Below are 21,322 nucleotides of genomic sequence, written 5' to 3'. Positions count from 1 at the left end.
ATGGAACCCCCACACACTGAAATCTGTGTTGTTCTGCCGTCCACACCTCCTACCAGACAAGCAAAACAAGAATATTCTGGTTCCCTTGGTCACTACTCACATCATTCCTCGGAGACTCAGCTTGGACAGGGTCTTCGGCAGCCAGGGCGATGCTGCTCAGTGCTATGACGATGAGGATGACCATCTCAAAGTAGCGCATGTTCACAATGTAATGAAACAGGCGTCGGATTCTGAAAGAACCAAAAAATAAAACATGCTACCCGGGGCATGAATCTACAGCACGCTACCTTGACGTGCAGCAATGGCCCACGTGGGCACTGCTACAGTGCACTAAAAGTTCTGTAGCACGCTTTGCCGTCCTCCTACTTCCAACAGCAGTATGTGAGAGTGCACTATGGAACTTTCAATGAGCCGTAGCAGTGTCCATACAGGACATTACTGCACGGCAAACTACTGTGCTGTAGGTTCACACTCCAGCTTGCCGTGCACTAATGTCCCCTGCATGCATAAGACTTGACTTGATCCTGTTCAGTTTAGTGGCAAAACTCCCAAAGACTTGAATGATGCAGGGTCAGGACCATAGTAGTACTTACTCATGCAAGAAATTGCTTTGACTGAAGAATCAGACTTCAGTGTTTGCTATGTGCTTTGAGATCCTCGGAGAAAAGTGTTTCATAACTGCAATGTAATGTTTTTATTCTCTCTCTCTCTCTCCAGGCATCTCTACCGTGCTCTTTACTACAATATTTGAGAGCTGGGCAACTAATTCATAACCAATCATTTATTTGATAAATTTAGCCTCTTTTTACTGTGAATCATCTGCAAGAAAATTGTGAAACTCTGGTATTTCTATATTATTCAAAACTATTCACAAATTCTTTCAGCAAATAATTCTTGATTGGCACTCAGTTGCAAATGTTTAATTGCAAATATGCAAAATTTTAAATCTGCATGGTGTTGGTTAGTTAATAATAAACTTGGTGTTGTTTCTATTCCCAGATTGGATGATGTATGTAACTAACCAACAGCCCTAAATTATGACATGAGCATGTAATTCAAGTACAATTCAAAATCTGCCTTTAGCAAATATTTGAATAATGGATTTTAAAATTCCCTTTTTGCAAGTATTTACTTTAGTAATTCCTGTTGCTAGATTAGTAATGGATAGTGAATGTAAAAGGGGCACAAAACAATGGAAGTGAACTTGTTATGAAAAAATACTGAAAAAATACTGAAATAACAGTCATGGAAACGTTTCAGAGTAGCAGCCGTGTTAGTCTGTATTCACAAAAAGAAAAGGAGGACTTGTGGCTCCTTAGAGATGAACAAATTCATGTGAGCATAAGCTTTCGTGAGCTACATGCATCTGACCAAGTGAGCTGTAGCTCACGAAAGCTTATGCTCACATGAATTTGTTCATCTCTAAGGTGCCACAAGTCCTCCTTTTCTAGTCATGGAAATGTTTCACAGGGTTCTCCAAGCTCTAGGTATGTATCTTACAATAAAGGAGAACTCTCCTGGTGTTCCAGGGTGCTAAAGAAGTGAAATTACCCACAACATTCGTAACTTTAACTTGCATGTTGAACTTGGATTCATCAAAGAAATAACAAGTAGTTATTTTTGGTTATTTGTCATTCATAACAAGTACTGAGATGCAGAAATATTTGTAAACTATGACTGGCATGTTATCAATCACTTTCAATCTGTATGTGCATTTTTAAACTGTTGGTACTTTAAAAACCATCTATTTAAATTATATTTTTCAAAAATGCTTTGTGCAGCACAACAGAGCTTGGAAAGATCATCTAGAAATTAAGACTGTGGAAAAATGTCCCACCCTTCAAAAATCGAAAGGAACTGCTTCATGAAATAGAACCAGAGATGTGAACCTACACCCAACCATCACCTGTGTCAGACCAGAAAAACCGTGTTTTCCTCATCTTCCTTCCCTAGACCCTTGGGTGCTTCTGATCATTTGACTGTGACACATTTCATTTCAATGTGTTTTTAGCCCTTCTTACATTGAAAGTAACTTTCTGAATGTAAAGGGGCTCAGTAACCAGATGAAATCATCCCATTGACACACACTGAGAGCCAGATTCTGGCCTTTTCAGCTGGGATGTGCTGTGCAGGGTACTAAGGGACCACACCGCAGCGGGAGAGCTCAGGAGGAATTCTGGCTGAGTCTCCAGGGGAGCATATGTTCCACAGGCAGCTGCATTACTCTTGCAGAGGGTGAAGCTTTCTTTCCCTGTGTCTGGCCGATCTCATCCTTACTCCTCCCAGTAGCCCCAGCCACAACATTTGCAGGGATCGGCGGACATGCTCCACAATAGGATTGCATTTGGCTCCTTCATGGGCGGCATCTTGTGGCCTCGACTCATCTTGCTTACCTTCACAGTGCTGGGCACCACATGGCCCTGTATGTTCATGCCTACTTGGACCATATATGGTCCCATGAACTATGTATTATACCTTTGGTGGTTGTTTTTTATCTTGGGGGGTGAGGGGAGGGAGGATTAATAGAGCACAAAGGATACTGGAATATGGGGCTCAAAGCTTTCTGCGAGATGGGGTAACAGAAGAAAAAGTGGGTGTGTTTTGGGGGTTATCTGAAAAAAGGATGAGAACACCTGTCCTACTCTAACAGGTCTACCAGGCTAGAGGCAGCCCATTCTCAGCCCAGGACTTTGTATTCTTTCTGCTATTGCAGCTTAGTCATGTTACCAGGTGTTTCACAACCTAAGACTCACTCCAGGCAGTCAACTCGCAGCTGATGCAAAGCAGAACAGGCGGCCAAGTATTCGAGGCAGAATAACGTTTAAAATCAAGCCAGCCAGGATCCAAGCCCCATAATTCCAACATTTCTTTGTTCCCAGAAAGTTCATCATTCTTTTGTACCATGCTGTGTGCACATCAGATCAAACTCTTCCCTCACATTAACTGTGTATTATCACACTCATCAAAGGACGTTTTGTTGGGTTTGAAGCTGCTGTTAGAACTAGTACAATGTGTTCACAGCATTCTGAGAAACAGAAATCTCCACAGACTTTTCCATCAGCCACCACAACCCTCCATGAAGCCTTAATGACGGCCGAAGGAACAAACCACAGAAAATGTAGAGGGGAAATCAGATGTTTCTCTCAAAGTAGAGAAGCCCATGCTGACAGTGGGAAGTGGACTGAGCCCTCAATTCATTTCCTATAGGCTACTCAACAGCAGTCTGTATTCCAACTAGACATACACTCATGGTCAGGTGATCTTGGTGAATGCGGTTATAGGCCAGAGCTGTGAAAAACAGATCTAATCAGGGTTTAATCCAAGAGAGAAATGATCACAAATAGTGCAAACCATCCTCAGGGGCGGCAAAGATTCCTAACCTCTGCCCCAGCCCCAAGTTACTGCTTGCAATGACGCACAGCCCATTATGCTAAAACTCCTACAGCTCATGACGATTGTACCTGTCTAGTCCTGCAGCACTTGGGAATGACACGATTCTCTATGTGCAGAGACAAAGTGCAAAGCTACCCATGAGACACAGATGCCACAAACAGCAAAAGTGCTATAATCCCAACAGACCCTATATGTTATAGTCAGCCTCAGCTCATGAAGAAATACTTGCAATTTCCCAGAAATTCAGCTTCTATGGTGATGTGGGGGTTACAGGGCTGGCAGGAGGACCACATCCGACAGGGGAAGGTGTTTGTGGAACCTGGTTTCATTCGCTGGTCTAAAGAACACTTTCCCTCAGCCCTTTGCTCCTCATAACTCCTCTTCTTCTACTGACATTCCATCCTCCAAAACAGATCGCTGACAAAGGTATGTGCTCTTGGTCAGACTGGAAATTCAGAGGAGCAATCCACAACAGCGAGCTCACAGTCTCCACTGATGGATCACTGAACAAATATTCACTAACTTGACCATCAGAAGCTCAGACTTCTCCCGGGATTTTTTTTTCTCTTTTCCATTGGTAATTTATTACCCCAGGAAAGCCCAACTCAAGTGGTGCATCTGGTTCATAGGCCAGTCAAGCTGTATACTTAGTTTTCCAATGGATGTGACGAAACAGAGATCTAGTAAAGGTACATTATTTTTCTCGGCATATTCACACACACACGCACAAGACAGGAAAGGCACTGTGGCAGGAGACGACTTACGGGTTCGTAGGGCTTAAGATAAACATGGAGCTATAAGGCAGGATTGGCTTAGGTCCATTTTTCGTCAAGTCGTCAATCTCCATATCTTTCTTCTCTTCCGTTTTACTTTCAAATTCAACGTTGTTCACTACAAAGTGAATTGAAGGAAACAGGCATCAAACAGGTCAAAAATGTAAACACATCCCAGTCACAAATGTTCTTCAACTACTGGATATATAGAAAATAAAGAAAAGCAGCTTTCAAACATGTTGATTAAGTGTAATGAATCTACTATCTGTCTGTTGATAGCATGGTTATTTATTGTAGTATAATATACAGTACAAATAAATTATTCCTTAACTCCTTCACTGACAAGCAATATTTCAGAAATGACTGGGAAATGCCCAAATGCAGGCAACTGTTAAGGTTATTTTTTTTATATAAAGGGTCTGACAAAATGGGGATTGAAATTTGATCCCAAACAACCAGGTATCTCTATAATCCAGTAGGTAAGGATAGAGAATCAGCTAGAGATAATGAGCCTAACTGATAGCCTGCTCCTGAATCTTTCGATGCATGGGATATAAACCAGCAGCGGGGATGGATCTGGAAGGCTCAAATACGCAAGCTGTAGCTTTGCTTTGATAATTCTGGGATTGCGAAAAGCCTGAACTTCTGTGTGTTAGGACTGTTACTGAAGTCGGATGCCCAAAACATGAACTAGAGACACTGTTTATGCTGCATGGTCTTTTCTTAGCCAAATAGCTGCTGCATACACTGGCCAATCAGTTCGTAAGACCAAACAGACATTCTCTTGTGACGTTTTAGCTGAGGTTTTAGCTGAGGTTGTATGGTTTACCCACCAAGCTATACCTTTTATCCCCCTCCCCCCCCGCATCAATATTTCAGCATGGACAAATGACAGATCCCCTAAATCCTTTTCCACAATACGTTGAGTAAATTCCTTACTAATTCTCAAATCAGATATACGTCAATGTCACAAGGGAAGAACTAGGGGAGACTGAGACTGAAAGAGACGTCAGTATCAGAATGTAGTAGAATTACTGAACATCTCATATGGTCAAGAGAGCAAAGAGGAAGAGTACAAACAGGGGCCTAAGAGGCACAGTCCAGACTGCTTTAAGCCTAATTATATTTCCTGTATTCCAGGCCCAGCTACCAGCACCATTTACAGCAGCTCCAGGGGCTACTCTAAGTTACGACGACTTGCTCGGAAGAGCTCTCCAGTCATGTTCCCAGAACATCTCCTTCTGCCCCTGCTCCCTCCCTGCAAGCCAGTGACCACAAGCAGGGGAGGGCTGCACATAAAGTTCTGTGCAACAGGTTTTTTCTAGGAGATCGTTCCACGCCCCTTTACACAGATGCAGCAGGGAAGAGACTTGGGGCCTGAAGATACAAATCAGACAATACAAAGAAAAAGCTGTATTTAGAGTGAAAACGGAAGCAGCCTTCTCATCTGCTTCAGAAAGGGGCCTTGTAATGGTCGTATCCAGGATGTAAGCTCAAAAAGGACAAATAACGAACCACCAATTTCGCATTCATCTGAGTCATAATGAAAGTGCATAGACATGGCACGCCAGTCCTCGCTAATTAGAGCACACGTCGAGTGACAAGCTTAAATCAAACTCTGCTCGCTGTCCCTTCCCTAGCACTCACTTTGGATAAATGAAAAGCTTTCGGTGTGCACGGCTGACAGCTGCGCCACAGAAAAGTGATGATCGCTTTAGGGTCACAGGCTGTTTGGTTTCAATCGTCTTGATAGTGATGTTTCGGCTGATGTGTTACATGGGGCTTGTCCTAGTCACTCTGAGGGGAGAACCAGTCTGATGGTACTAACAACACACTGTAGTGCTCTGATGTCCTCAAAGTGCTTCACAAACATTTCATGAATTAAAGGCTCACAACCATTCTGAGGCAGGTATTCTCCCTCTCTCTCATTTGGGGACATGGAGGCAGTAGGGCTTAAAGGGCTTGATTTTCACAAGTGGTGAGCACCCACTGACTTCAGCTGGAGTTGTGGGTGCTCATCTCTTCTGAAGAATCAGGCCCCAAGTGACTTGCCCAAGATCAACACACCAAGCCAGTGTCAGGGCTTGTCTACACAGTGTGGCAATGGCACCGGGGGGTGGGATTCCAAAAGAGCTCCACACCCAATGGACAGAGCTGTTTTTGAAAATCTGGCCCATGGTCTACAACTTCCATTGAGACCAACAGGCTGTCCAGGGCACTCACTTGGTATGACAGTGGTCTCCCCGGGAGGCGCAGTGATGGTGACGGGGATGTTCACAGTGGCGGTTTTGTCCAGTGGTGGCTGAGTCATCCGTGTCACGTTCTTCTCATTGTCAGCATCTTCTGGCTGCTCAGGCACTTTCTGCAGGTAGGTGCTGGGCAGGGTATGTACTGGGACGACACTCACGCTACCCCCAGCCTCTGTCTCACACGGAGCTTCCCTGAGAGAGAACAGCAGAGATTATAACCCTCTTTAAGACCAAAGCAGGGAGAAAACCCATGCCCCGCAGCCAGGCCACCTTAGGATTTGCCTGTCAGATCTTCTCAGCTAAGCCAGTTCAGTCTCTACATGGAAGCTCTCTGGGGAAAACTCATGCATCCACATTGCAGCCTCGGGGTGCGAGTGCCCTGTTCACGTACACGTACGCGAGCTAACACGAGTCTCAACAGCCGTATAGCTGCAGCAGCCTGGGTAGCGGCAGCGGAGGCATGGCTGAGCTGTGCCGAATACAAACCGACCTGAAACTAGTGGGTATGTGCTCGGCACAGCTCAGTCGTGCAGCCCCACGGCTACTTATGCTGGCACCAGCTCCGTGAGGGCTGCTGCAGGTACGTGTAGGCAAGCAGGGACTCACACTCCTGGCTCCTAGTGCAGACAGAGCCCTAGTGACTCTCTCTCCTCTGAGCCCGACTGAACCAGCATCCAAGCATGAGGCTCCTGTTATCATGTATTCTTTGTATTGTCGCGGCACCGGCTCGTCAGAACCATGGACCATGTGCTAGCTGCTGTACAAATGATGTTTGGAGGCTTTGGGAGGCTGGCGGTGCCGTTTGTGTTAACGAGACATAAAACTGAGGTCCCCGCTATGTGCGGTAAGGATTCCCCCTGGCACGCTTGCAACAGTAAGCAAATTAGGCTTTCTGCATTGGCCGGATTGCAAATGAGGACATTCCATTCCATCTCCCTGCAGTTTCGTTTCAACCTGGTGCTCTTCACTTCCAGATCTAAGCTGTTGTGGAAAGGTGCACTTTGCTGTTAACTAGCTGCTGAGTTCCACTTTAGAAGTGGCTGCACTTCAGCAATGAGCAAAGTGTGTATGGCTGATCTATAACATTTGTAAAGTGCTTTGGGATCCAGTTGGAAGGTGCACTATATAGAGATCATCATGTCAATTCCATTCTGTTACCAGGACTTCACAGGTGAACCATGCCTACTCCAATGATTCCCAACTTAATTTGTTTCCATTTAGATTAGCAGCGCAATAAAGGCAGTTTTGTACTCTTTCCTCACTTCTTTATTAAATATTCTAAATGATTCATGGTGATTAAGTTTTCTATTAATTCTAATAAGAATGAAACATAACCGAATAGAATGGCTTGTGTACTTTCCCGCAGCCCTTAGAGAACAGCAATGCACTGAATGTGGTCACCATTACGCAGTGCACACCTACCAGCTTGGACATAATGGACTCATCCTTTTCCCCACTGAGGTCTATGGGAGGTTTGTAATTGACTTCAGTGGGAGTTTGACTGGGCTGTCGAAGCTATTTTGAACGAGAGAAAATTATCCAGGGCACTTAAGTTTTCCAGCACTTTAACTGTTGACTGAATAATGACCAGAAAGGGGTTTAATGTGTCACTTCTAACACAGCTGCCCTGCCTTAGTGAAGCACTGCAAAAGCAGCAGGAAGTAGGAGCCCAGTTGCTAGTGCAAGACATGAAGCTACAACCTTCTAGCCCATACATGAAGTGCATCCCATGGAGTCACGCAGATTGATGAGTTATGTGCTATAAATGGCTTTCGGGTGTATTCTTATATTTCAGGCACTGTTCAAAAATCTTTAAGAAATTGAGCCTCAAGGGGACTCTGGGCACCCAAAATCTATATTTGCCTCATGATACGGTTACAATCAAACACATACCCTTGGGGCAAGAAGTGACTTCAAGCCTTAGCCAGTCTATGAAGTTTCCACCTTTTCCCCATAAGTGTCGCCTTACATTGTTAAGTAGTACAACGGAAGAGACATTTTGGCTCAGGATAGTTCCTGGGTTACTCCCAAATGGATCACAAACAGGAAGAAAGAATAGCCTAAAGAGATCGTTAACGGTGAAACTAGCTACCGCATCTGTGCAGAAATCAATCCCTGCAGAGATTTCAACTGCACAAGCTCACCAAGCTCTGAAGGTCTGGAGCACGTTTATGTGATATGCTGTAATAGCTTGAGAGAGGCGTGAGTGGCCAGTTGATCAATCACATGTGTTTTTAAAATCCCCTAAGTGCTTATTAGTGGAACCCCCATTTTAAGGTGCCTGTGAACATCTACTGAGGAATCAGCGTGTGATGGAATCAGGGTAGTAAGTGGCTATTGTGCTTAGCCTAAGACACTCAGACATATTCAGCTTCAAATAAAATTCATTTACAAACTACAACAGGAATTCACATGCACAAAACTGTCAAGGATCTGACAACAGCGTAAATGCCCTGGGACATGAAAGCGGCCTGGATACTGCAGACACACAAGGCAGGATTTTGATCATCCCTACACTGGTGTACATCTGAAGTTTTCACAGAAAGGACTTCATGGGGATTACTCTGTATTTGTAGCACTGTACCTGAGATCAGGGGGCCAGATTCTGCTGTTCTCATCTGCAGCTGTGCCGTGGGAGGGGAGGCAACAGCCTTTCATAAGGGCCAGACAAAATGTCAGCCTCTCTCTGCTCCCCTGGGGGTGTACAGTGCCCAAGAAAAGGTCGGGAAATAGACCGCTGGCTCCACTCCACTATATACAGTCCCCAATGCACACTGGGGAACTCCAGGAGACACCCCTACCTTACTTCAGGCACAAAATATCTCAGAATATGGCCCACTGAATATGCCCACCCTCCTGTGCACTGGCTGGCTGCCTGGAAACCCAGCTGCGTTCTCTGGGCTAAGCGGAACAACATTCCATCCTGCAAGGGACATGTTCCCTTTTCACAATTTATTAAAAAGGGATTTCTCCCCACTGCTCCCGATCACCATTGAAGAGCACTAATTTGCAATGCCTTAATGAAGCATCTCGCCTGCTGATGTCAAAGTGCTCTACAGGCATTCGCTAAGGTAACCTCATAACTCCCTTTGTGGCAGGTCAGTGTTACTATACTCATCTTACAGAGGAGAAAACAAAAGATCCCTCCTATTCTCAGCCTGTTCTGGCACAGGATAGTTTAGCCCTCTGAGGGCTGCAGCGCTTTGGTCTACTGTTGGTGGCTCTATTTAGCATGGGGGTTCTGAGAGGCCTGTGGCATGCAGGAGGTCAGACTAGGTCAGAGGTTTTCAAACTGGGGGGTGCGGAATTTATTCTGGGGGTTTGTGAGAAGCTTTAGGGGGGAAAAAGGGTACTGTGCACGTTTTACTCACAGCAACGAATAACTAGCAAAGCTGATTCCTCCAGACATACGGGGTCCTCAGATCTCGCTGTGCGTTTGTCTCTAGAGGCACTGTGCATTTCAGTGGATTTCTGCGACGCTTGCCTAGCGTTCTACAAAGCGCCTGCTATCTGTACGTTAATCCGTTTGCTGCAACGCGGTGCGCAGCTTTCATCCTCAGCATCGACCACACTCGCAGGTTTGCTTTTGCTATTACATTGGATCCTTGGCTCTGTTCGAATCAAGGCCTTACTGTTCTCAGTATTTAGGGAGAGTCGCATGTTGGTTTGTTTCTTATTGGTATATGTACTTGTGTGGTGGAGAGCGGTGCACAAATGACTACAGACACAAAGAAGGGGGACAGGATCGAGTACGTTTGAGAACCGCTGGACTAGATGATCTGGTGGTCCTGTCTGGCCTTAAGCTCCACGACTCTGTGAAGGTACGCGATGTGCAATTGTGCACTAAGCCTCTTGGAGGCGTAGCACACAGCTACATAGCCCACAGGGTGGGAGGCTAACGTGGCCAGACTGGATGTCTTTTTAAAAACTACGTTCCAGCTCAACCACAAGTCATGCACTTCACTGCAGGAATTACTGGGTGAAATTCTACGGCTTGTGTTATGCAGGAGGCCTGGCTGGCTAGTCCCTTCTGGCCTTAAAACCTACAACTCTATTTGTACCCTGCTGATCCTGGGCTGTTCTGGGGAGTCTGTGTGACCCCAACATGACTTAGGCAGCCCTAGGGGTTACCAGTTTACGCAAAGGAGAAACAGAACACTTTTATTCCAAAATCAGACCATCCACACACAGACTTGTACCAATATACCATCAGGTATGAATTAAAAGCCATTTCATTATTTTGATGTCAGTTTGTGCATAGAGCAACCCTGGGACAGAATGGGTTACAAGTCTTAAGGCCTAATTCTCCACTGCCTTGCAACAGCTGCAGCCTTTTGCAACTCTGCAAAGTGCATGTAAACATTACAAATCAGAACAGCGTTGTTGAACACTTTGCACAGGTGTAAAAGACTGCATAAGGCACCAGGCAGTGGAGAACCAGACCTGCACAGAGAACTCTGCACTGCAATCAGGAGGTGTATGTCTACCCATCTCCCAAATGCAGTGTAGAGTCTGAGGAGCGAGGAGGCACTGATGACACAAACCTTAACATGGCAAACACATGGGCTGGTTCTCTTCTCACGGACACAGACGTAAGTCACGAGTAACTCCACTGAATTCAATGGCACGACAGCCCATTGGTGTGCCACAGAACCGAGAGCAGAATCAGGCCCATAGCGTTTGCATGCCTGTAATTTCACCCGTAAACAGATTCACCTCCTATGCTGTCAATTAGCTCTACAGCCTTTAAAATACAGCCTAGCTCTTCCCAGAGGGGAGGTGAGCTTATGGCAGTCCAGCGACAGTTGCTTTGTGTAGATGGTAGCTAACATATCTCCATTGAGAAGGGCAAAACCCTAGTACCGAGACACTTTTTACATGCTCCGAAGCTGCTGTGCCATTTGGGGCTTATTTTGCCCCATGCAGACCACATGACATTCTAGAATGATGTATTCAACCCTAAATATTAAAGAAGGGCAGCCCAAGGCAACTAGACACCCCGCAACAGGCCCCCAGACTACACCTTACAACACTGCCATGACAGTGCTGTAGGCCATCAGAGAGACAGCGTGAATGTATACACATTATTAAGGAACAGCTTGGCTCCGTGAAATGCACAGGGCATGGAAAATGTGCTGGTGTCTGACAATGACTTTCAGGCCACACTCAGCAGTCAGCTTTCTGCTCCACCCCAGACATTTTGCCATGAGGAAAGATGGAAAATCGGTTGGGAAGAGGAGACAAAATTGCTTAGATTGCAAGGCCTTTGGGGCAGGGGCCATCTTTTTGTCCGCATTTGTACAGCACCTAGCACCCTGGGGTCCTGCTCCATGACTAGGGCGCCTACATGCTGCAGTAACACAAATGATAAATAACAACAGTAACAACACTCTGCTAAGTAAATACTACAGTATGATACAATCGTAGTCCAACACTCTGTTAAAAGCAATTGGGTTCAATTCATTCTGCTGGTGCAACCATGAACACGTATGCCATGCTGGGAAGCTAGCCAGGAACAGGAGCCCAATCGTGCAACTCTTCATCAACCCTCCCTCTGCCAGAGGCCCGAGATGGGGAAAGGCTTAGGCCAGGCCAGGCCAGAGATATCCTAGCTCAACACCACTTCAAGGCAGCACTGACCAGAGGAGCTCTGACCAAATTTTAAAGTTGTCCTGCAGGGGGAACAGCCCCTGTTGCCGTGGGGTGGGGTGGCTGTGTCCTCTTACCCCTGTGGGGGTTCGCAGCCCACACTGCTATTGAGAATGACTGGAGAATACTGCAGTGAACCCCCCCACAGCTGCCACACTAACAAGGTCTGTGTGTGCAATGCTGACTTACCTGGGCTGATGGTTCTTAAGATCTTTCTCCCCAGCCTCTCCTTCCTTCTCCCCATTCTCCTTCTCCACCGACTCATACGTCGACAGAGCTCTGTGCCGGATCTTGTGTCGTCTGTGGGGCTCTTCCCCATTCTCTCCTTTCAAGCCAGGATCGCCTTCCCGGTTCCCTGACCTTGACCCTCCTCGGTGACGTGAACGCCGCTCGCTTCTGGCACCATTGGCTGTCCCGTTGCCTTCCTTTGCTTGCCGCTCCGCTGAGTGCCGGTGGGTCCGGTGCCGCCGGTACTCCTTCTCAGCCCCTTCTTCCACGGAGCCCCGACGATGGTGTCTTTTGCCCCCTTCCTGGCTTCTGTTGCGGTCACTTTTTCCTTCCTTGCTGCCCCCCTCTGCCTCTTTGCTGCGGCTCCTGTGCTGCCTGTGACGTTCCTCCTTATTGTTTGTGCCAGACTCCCCGTTCTCATCCTTGGCCACGTCGCTCTTCTCCTGCTCTCCCATCTTGTCCTTATCCCGATGCCGGTGGTGCTTCCGTGGCACTTCTGCACTGTCGGCAGAGGTGGCCTTGGCCTGCTCCGTCTCCTGGACGTCCACCGGGCTTAGCTTACCGACATTGTTCTGCCCTTCGGTCCTTGGCTCTACCACCAGAGGCCGATCCAAATGGGTCTTCATGTCTGGCCGGATGTGGAGGGTGGTAGCATAGCGCACCCGCTCCTCCGGGTCGAGCTCATTGTACAGCGCCTCACAGCTGGCCCGGAAATTGTGCATCCGGATCTGGCTGGTCCTCTGTTCCCAAACGGACTTGGATTTGGAGGAGTTCTGCTGTTTGCTGCAGAACAGAGGAGAAAAAGACAAGGAGATAGTCAGCATCAGGTTTGGCTCCACTTCTCCAAAAGAAATTTTAAAAGAAAATGTAAATTTCTAGTGGAGACAGGGAATTGTAGGGTTGAGCCAAAGAAAACACAGGGATGAAGATAGAATGACTAGCGGAAAACACATGAGCAGATAAAGCCAGTGGGGTCACCAGAGTGCTAGTGACATCTCCCCACACAACTGGTACTATAAGAAAGGGCTATTTTGATTTCTAAAACATGGCCATCCCATGGTCTAGGGGTGTGTACAATTACCAAATTAAAGCCACTTCTCCTGAAAATCCTAAAGGACCGTTGTAACACTCCAAATTCCACCAAATCATCCACTGACCCCTTCCCTAACCAACAGTCTATCCCTGATCACCAGGGCAAGCCTGGGAGAAAGACTGAACTTGGTAGTGCAATCTGAAGCTCAGCAGATTTTGGGTGCTGGGGAACAGAGGCAGGAAGTGGAATCCATAGTCAAGGAGCCCTCACCCAGAATGCCCTGCCCCCAGCCTTCTCCCATTTCAACAAAGAACATGGTCATTTGAGCACCCGAGACAATCTGAACTATCCCATTGGCGCATGGGGAGGAGAGGTAGACGCCGATATATCCAAAGCCCAAGGCACATGCCAGTCATTACCAAAGTGGCATTGATCTCAGCTGCCACAGGAACAAGTCTGTCAAAAGTGCACGTGAGACACATACAACTAGCCTGCACCCGTCACAAGAGGATCTGGAGGGTGATACAACACAGATGGGATGAGGACTTCTTTATAAGCACATAATACCAGCAACCGCAGCCTTGCCAATAAGGGCATGCCGATACATACTCTGCCTAACCACTGAAGCAAGGAGAGGATATACTCCTGTTGGTCTCTTTTAGTTAAACCGGACATTCTAAAGATTTGGGGTCCAATTCTGCTCTCATTTGCAGCACTGAGGAACCAGAGGAAGCCCATTGGATTCAAGGGAGTTATTCTGGATTTTACACTGACTTAAATAAGAACAGAACTGGCCAATGGTTCCTTCACAAAAATCCTTTTGCCAAGAAAGGAAACGCTCTCTTCCCTCTCAGACACCAATCTGCAGCTCTATGGTGTAATCTCAGTTGGGACACAGGATGCTATACTGCCCCGGTCAGGAACATGAACCCCTGCAATGGGACAGGAGATCTGTGAGGCTGACTGACCGCCTTGGGAGAGGCTGTGGAGATAGGAAACCAGAAGTGTTTTCTTTACATTCATTTGGGTCTGCTTCAGTGACAGAACAAACCAGAGTGTGAGTTTCTGTGACTCAGACTGGCAGTGTCAGTCACCATTCTCAGGCCCTATGGGAAGCAGCGTTCAGATGGAGTTATGTCATGCCACGGGAGTTGTCGGGAAAAGTTTGCATCTCAGACATCTGCTGCATTTTACTGAGAGTGGTGTTGGCTGGTTTTACTAAAAAGAGGCAAAAACGTATGTAAATATTCACTCGGAGGGGATGAGGACAGTCAGACAGATTAATCTGATTTGACCACAAATCAGAACGAACACAGCTGATTGTTCAGTTCAAATATGAAGGCTTCTCTTTTCTTGGAAGGAGCTTTTCCTGTAGGGTGAGCACATTTTAAGCCAGTGGCCTACCTGCTTAGTGGATCATTTAAAGTACTGCTTGCTCTCAAAAGGAGCTAGAAAAGGGAAAGCATGGAAAGCCCTCCAACTATTTCCTGTAACTGACAACCCCGAGCGTCTGCCCAAAGATACCCAGCTGGCAGAACCTTGCCTCCTTACGCGTGCTGGCTGACATGGGAATTTGAGGAGTAAGTGTGGGATACTCAGTATGGCTCAGACACCTGCATTGCTCTCTCAATTCACAGCTATTTAACTGCAGCCTCTACAAAAGTAGTTCAAACCTCGGGCAATTCTCACCTGAGGGGCTGGCAATTTTAAAATCAGGACAAGCCACCTTCGGGCCCTGCCAGCAGAAGCTTCCCGGGAAAGGGACCACACCAGAGCATTTCCTGACTGTCTTGGGATGGCTCCATCAGCTTGGGGGCTGCAACCAATGGTCCGGGGGTCCCCCGGGACAGCGGGGATGGCTCGTTCTGCTGTGTGCTTGGTCTAGAGATACTAGAGGTTTGCGGAAGCTCACAAACAGGGTCGTGCTAGGGAGAGAATCTGTCCTGTGATGCTCAAGCTCAGGGAAAACAGCAAGAAAGCTAGAGCATGATTTTGTGTGTTTCTATGCACTGCGTTTCATTTCCTGTGTGCGCTCAGCACGAAGTTGCTGAGCTGATACGGTTCGTTCGATTTTAAAGCCCTTGGGGCAAGGACCATTTTTAATTCAGCGTCTTGTGCAGCCCAGACCCTGCTGTCAGCACGAAAACAACACATAGGGATGATGTGTTAATTGGGTGACAGCCCTAACGCTGACTGATGTGCTCTATCCAGCCACGGAACAGAAACAGCTCGGGCGGCAGCACCGTGCACTCCCCCACACGCCACCCTTCCAGCGGGCTGCAGTCCTGACGTGGCGGGACCATCTCCAGCGGGGAGTTCTGTCTTTGTGACCCATGCAGCCCTTGGCCAGTAAAGTGGACAATCAGTGCAACGGTGGTTGGTTTCTTTGTGATGTAACCTCTCCTGTGGCACTTGGATTGAGACCCCCCAATGTATTCCACACAAATTCCTAAAGCACTCAGACCATGGAGAGGGGTGCCAGGTAAAAACCTAGACAGACTGAGAGTCATCATCAAGTAGAGACTTTTGATTCCTATCAACCGAGGCTAGATTTGAATCGGTGAATGGCTGTGCCGTTGAGTGGTATGACTTCCTACCTGTGTGGCTAATGAAACTTTGAGAACATGCATGCGGGAGCAGAGGAGCCGGGGTTGGGCCGCGCCACTCTGTCCCCGTGGGCGGCCGGGATGGATCACCACCAGCCCGCCAGCCGCTACCAAGTGGTGAGTGACCGGAGATTTCAGAGGCTTTCTTTATGGCTGCTATCCAGTTACAGCCCCTATATGGTGGTGTTTGCAGTAGGGTTTGAGATCTTCCCCTTGTGTAAGTTTCAGGCCAGTGACCTAGTAGTGCAGGAAGCATTTGCTCTGGAAATGGCAGTGTGATTTGTTTTTTAGTTGTTTTTCACATGTATTAAGAACACAAAATAGTCATTTAAAAAATGCAATTATCTCAGAGTTGCAAGGTGTTCCATTGTGTTTGGACTATGGACAACTGAGAACTGAAGCTGCTGCTAAGAACACACACCATTGGGAACCTGTAAGAGCATAGTAATTTGCATATTAATGAAGTCTATTTTGCAAAATTTGCTTCCTTTACAGGGACAGCAAAATTACAGACTCAACAAACTTTTCAGAATCTCTAAATACTGAGGTCACATCATTTACACTGACAGTTAGCAAAGGGTGACACCCACACAAAAAATCCATTGCCAGCCACTAGCTTTTGTTACTAACAAGCCAAAGAGCAAGAGAATTACTTAGCGGTGAGGTTTGGAAGTAATGATTACATTTATTTTATGGAACGAAATGAAAAAAAAAAAAAAGATAAGCAAAGACACTATCTGCAAAGTTTTAAGCATGCCCGCAGTTAATCATCACACCCAAACTAGTCAAGAACATCAGGAGCAAGTGATGGTGCATGTTAGGGTCTTGGCTGGGAAATGGGAATAAGGAAATTGAATAGTTTGGTCCTTCCAGGAACAGTATGTAGAGCTTTTCAGAGCAAAAGCTCAAGCAGCTGGGGGAATTATGTACTCTCCTTGTCCGATTAAATTTATCTGATTCCTGCTTTTCACATGTTCTCACAGTAACTGAAATATAGACACATTTCAGTGATGCTTCTCTGATGTTGTATTTCTTCAGAGAGGAAGGCTTTTGAACTTATTCACCAGACTTATTTATGGCACAATAGCAATGTCACCTTAAGACAAAACACAGGATCATTCAACTACCATATGAGGATACAGTTCATGTGCGTTGCACACAAAGAATCGCAGAAGAGATGGGAAAAAATCTAGCTAATGAACAATTATTCCCTCTAACACATTCTCTGGTGCTTTGTCAAGTTCAGTTTTAAATGACTCAAGTGATGGGGGTACCACAAAACCTTAGGATACTAAATATAGCATTAGCAGCAGATATGACTATGCTGGGTGTGAACTAAGCACAATGGTTCTTTACAATAATAAGTGCAACTATGAACTCTGTGATCACATCTTTTGTTGGTACTGTTGATCTGGTGCTTTAAATCAATAGCTCTCCATATTATTCCTTCTGCAGACCTCCTCATAAGAGGAAAAAATTGAGTCATGATCCACCTCTCTTTCCCAAACTCCAATGTCCACTGTCTTTATTCTGTTCCCTACCAACAAAGCTCTTCAAATTCTTTATAGTGGTATCGCCAATATACACAGCTTTAGTTCCCCAGGGCCTGACATGACAAAACAGATTGGCAGATATTATGATTAGTGGATTTTATTGCATAATGCCACCAATTCTACTTGGCTTCAGAGACTGACTACCAAACAATAAAGCAGTATCTATAATCAGATCATTTACATCTCTCTGTACAAAACAGACATTGTGTCAAATAAAACTGATGTTAATCTATCAGTTTCCTGACCGGTGACTCCTCTATTTCCTCATTAAAAATAATATAAATGAAATATCAGCCAATCACAATCTAGATTATTCAAGAAAGTACAGTGCATTCCTTTTTGGTACTTTTTAAAATCACATTTAAGAACAAGTAACTTTCTTATTGCCTAAGGCATTTTTATCACAGCCGTTTTAGAGTGCGGCTTTTATGTAATGGACCATTACCTTCCAGAACAACCGTTTTATATAAACAACTTGAATAAAAACGAATAAAAAATCATACATATTTTCTCATTGACATCTTTAGGAATTTTACCTGAGTATAGACTGAATAAAAGCTGTATAAGAACTCCAAAATTTGGCCCTATATGTTTAACATATCCTAGAAAAAATATTTTCTGATTAGAGCTGTTGGGGAATTGTTTGCTGAAATGTTTTTTGATGAAAAACACGATTTCCGCAAAATCAAAATAGGAATTTTTTTTTTTTTAGAGAAAATTTCAATTTTGCCTAAATGTCTTGATTTTCTATGGAGAAAAATCTAACAAGTATTTCCGTTTGCTCTGAGTTGACCCGAACTGAAACATTTTGGTTTGTTAAACCCAACGGAAACATTTTTGTTCCTGTGAGTTCAACACTAAAACTCTGCCCGCCTCAGCTCCTGCACTGCCTCTTGGGAGTTGTAGATTGAGTGTCTATGGGCTCCGCTCTCTGGCTGGACCATATCTCTTATGATACACCACAGTCTCCTGCAGGTTGAATTGCCTTGGTACATCAAGGGAGTCCTACGACCATGGGACCTCACAGGAGATGTAGTCCAAAGATGCCTTCTAACATTATATGAGCATCAGCCCATTGAAAATTACAATTTCTGTTCTGTGAAAAAAACTGATATTGCAACTTTTTGTCTGAATTCAGGACAAAAACAGTTTTTGAACATTCTGATTTGTGACCAGCTCAGATTCTCTATTAAACTCGTATTGGAAGCATATAAGTGATTTATGAAATGGCTTGAAAACGATCAACAATGTCAACTTCCTGGATCAACAGAGACCAATAAATACAGGACCCTGACTTTTAGTATTCTCATATAAAAATGCTCTTTCACTTTCTAGCTCTTTGGAAGAAAACAATTAATATGCAAATAGTGGCGGTGAAGGGCACTCAGTTGGCTGGTAGTTCTGGGGGCTAGGGTCTTCTGTCCAAACAGCAGTTACAGCCCAGGAAGCACAAATGCTGACTTATGTCATGCTGCCCTGTCAGCATGTCTTAGCCCTGGCCTGGAGCGTTTGTTCTCCATGACATGTTCAGTTCTTGGTCTCGCTGCTGAAACTGCCAACAAACATCAAAATTCGTGCTAAGTTTTGATAGCGGTTTTTCATATAAACTAGATATTGTAATGAATCAGCTGAGTTGTCAGAGGTCAAAGGAGGCCACTAGGGTGAATGAATTAAGTAGTACATTTGCTGTTCTTCTCTCTACTGCCTGGAGGGTGATAAGTCAGCAGGGGTTGGAAGGCTCTGGGGCAATCAGAGGAACTGCCAGATGCTAGAACCTATAAGGTTCATCAGCTGAAGTGGCTTAAACTCTTGCCCTATTGCCACTGTACACTAAGCACACTTTCAAGTACTGTACCAAAACAAGTATTGTTGCACCTCAGTAATCCAGTGACCCCATAGAGGAGAGGATTACAACAACCACCTATTGGATGATCCACTCCATCTCTTACGGACACCTATCCACTGGGAAGAAGAAAGCAAGCCTCAACTCATTTCATGCAGGCTATCGAGCAATCTTTAGATGGTAACAACTTTGGGTCATTATAGAGCCGGGCTTTTACGGATTGGTAAACTAGAAAGGAAAGCTCTAGTATTTCATTATCAATTCCCTGAGCCATCCAGTCTCTCCAGAATTTCAATTTCACAAGAAGCAATAAACCACACTACAGTGCAATTTGCTAGAGCCTCGAACACCAAAATGAATGGTGTCATCCATTTCACTAGGAGGGTGGTGAAACACTGGAATGCGTTGCCTAGGGAGGTGGCAGAATCTCCTTCCTTAGAAGTTTTTAAGGTCAGGTTTGACAAAGCCCTGGCTGGGATGATTTAATTGGGGATGGGTCCTGCTTTTGAGCAGGGGTTGGACTAGATGACCTCCTGAGGTCCCTTCCAACTGTGATATTCTATGATTCTATGATTCACATCTTCAAACAGCCAAAGAGATGATGCAGTCCTCAAAGCCAAAGCCTGTAGCTCTTTCTCAAGCAGAACTTCTGTTGAAATCAGTAGGAGTTTTGCCTGAGTAAGGAGGACTGCAGGATCTGGATTCAATAAAATGCACCATCATGCATGCCACGGCCTATTGCTCTAATACACGGAGTCTTTTAATTACTCAGTGTCAAATTATCTGATCATGTATTAATTTATTAGTATACACTGAAGCCTACTACTTTTAGCAAATTCTAACCTCAAGAGAACTCCAGAAAATATTTATTAGATACCAAGTCACCACACTCATACCATATTGAGTAGATTTCTCTTTAGACCTTGTGATTTTGGTACCATTGGTATACACAGTGATAAAGTAATTGCATACTAAGTACCAAATTATAGGGGTGAAAAATTCTTTACTAAAAGCAAGTTAAAAGTGCACTTTTCAGCCCTGATTCAACAAACACCACATCTAGCTTAAACATATTGAACGATCCAGTGCACAGAAGTCCTCCTAAATCCAGTCAAATGACATTTCCTTTTCAATGTGTTGTTTTCTCTACATCACTCGTTATAATTTCAACAAGACACTTCAGCGATTATTACGCACAACTGCACAGCCCACACTGGGTTCTGGCTTAAATCCCGGAACGCATAGGTTCTGATAAGAACAAAACAATTTAGTTCAATGAAGCTTTTTGCTGTGGGAATGGAGATAAAACAGAAGACATGGACGGTGAATTCAGGCAGAAGCAAGTGATATGGGTGAACAGTAATTTGGATGGCAAATGAGGACCAGGGGATATTAAAGCTTTTTTATTTCCCTCCTGGATGGGTGCTGCAGAATCATGCAGTTATGGCTTTAACCAGAGAAGCAATTGCTCCAAGAACATCAACTTCTTTTAAAGTCAATGGGCACTGACTGCATCCATGGGCAGAATTTGCCCTAAGGCTTAAATGTGACACAACAGCAGTTATAATTTCCCAGCTAGATTTCCAAGACGCCTACCTAGTGTGCCCACTATAGCACTTTAGATTCATGTCCTCCTTTCCTCCCACTCCACATACCACGTGCTTAGATTACCACGTGAGTCCACTGCAAAGATGTCACTGATCACGATCACTGTTGTAGCTGTATGTTGAGTAAGTAGCAGTGTTGCTTAGTCAAAATTTTCAGCCGCTGACTACAATGGGAACAGCAGGTGCTCAGCACCTCTAAACATCTTATTTAGGTGCCTAAATATGGAGCTACATGTCTAATCTCAGTGGTAGCAGATGACAGAACGAGGAGTAATGGTCTCAAGTTGCAGTGGGGGAGGTTTAGGTTGGATATTAGGAAAAACTTTTTCACTAGGAGGGTGGTGAAGCACTGGAATGCATTACCCAGGGAGGTGGTGGAATCTCCTTC

At 45.3% G+C, this 21,322-nt stretch overlaps 1 protein-coding gene across 10 annotated transcripts in view; it reads right to left on the bottom strand.

Moving 5' to 3' along the window:
• The window catches only part of CACNA1B (calcium voltage-gated channel subunit alpha1 B), a 470,003-nt gene that overhangs the window by 101,470 nt on the left and 347,211 nt on the right, over positions 1–21,322 (bottom strand). For all 10 annotated transcript variants that reach the window (XM_073313878.1, XM_073313882.1, XM_073313876.1 and 7 more), the window contains 4 exons: positions 12,254–13,075; positions 6,390–6,607; positions 4,158–4,284; positions 101–230 (listed from right to left, as the gene is read on the bottom strand). In XM_073313878.1, the coding sequence (XP_073169979.1) occupies positions 101–230; positions 4,158–4,284; positions 6,390–6,607; positions 12,254–13,075 (1,297 nt within the window). The remainder of the gene's footprint in view (positions 1–100; positions 231–4,157; positions 4,285–6,389; positions 6,608–12,253; positions 13,076–21,322) is intronic.

The sequence above is a fragment of the Lepidochelys kempii genome, chromosome 16 (assembly GCF_965140285.1).
Source record: "Lepidochelys kempii isolate rLepKem1 chromosome 16, rLepKem1.hap1, whole genome shotgun sequence".
NCBI lineage: Eukaryota > Metazoa > Chordata > Testudines > Cheloniidae > Lepidochelys > Lepidochelys kempii.
Note: the sequence above shows the minus strand (reverse complement) of the source record. Positions and strands in the feature narration are given on the sequence as shown.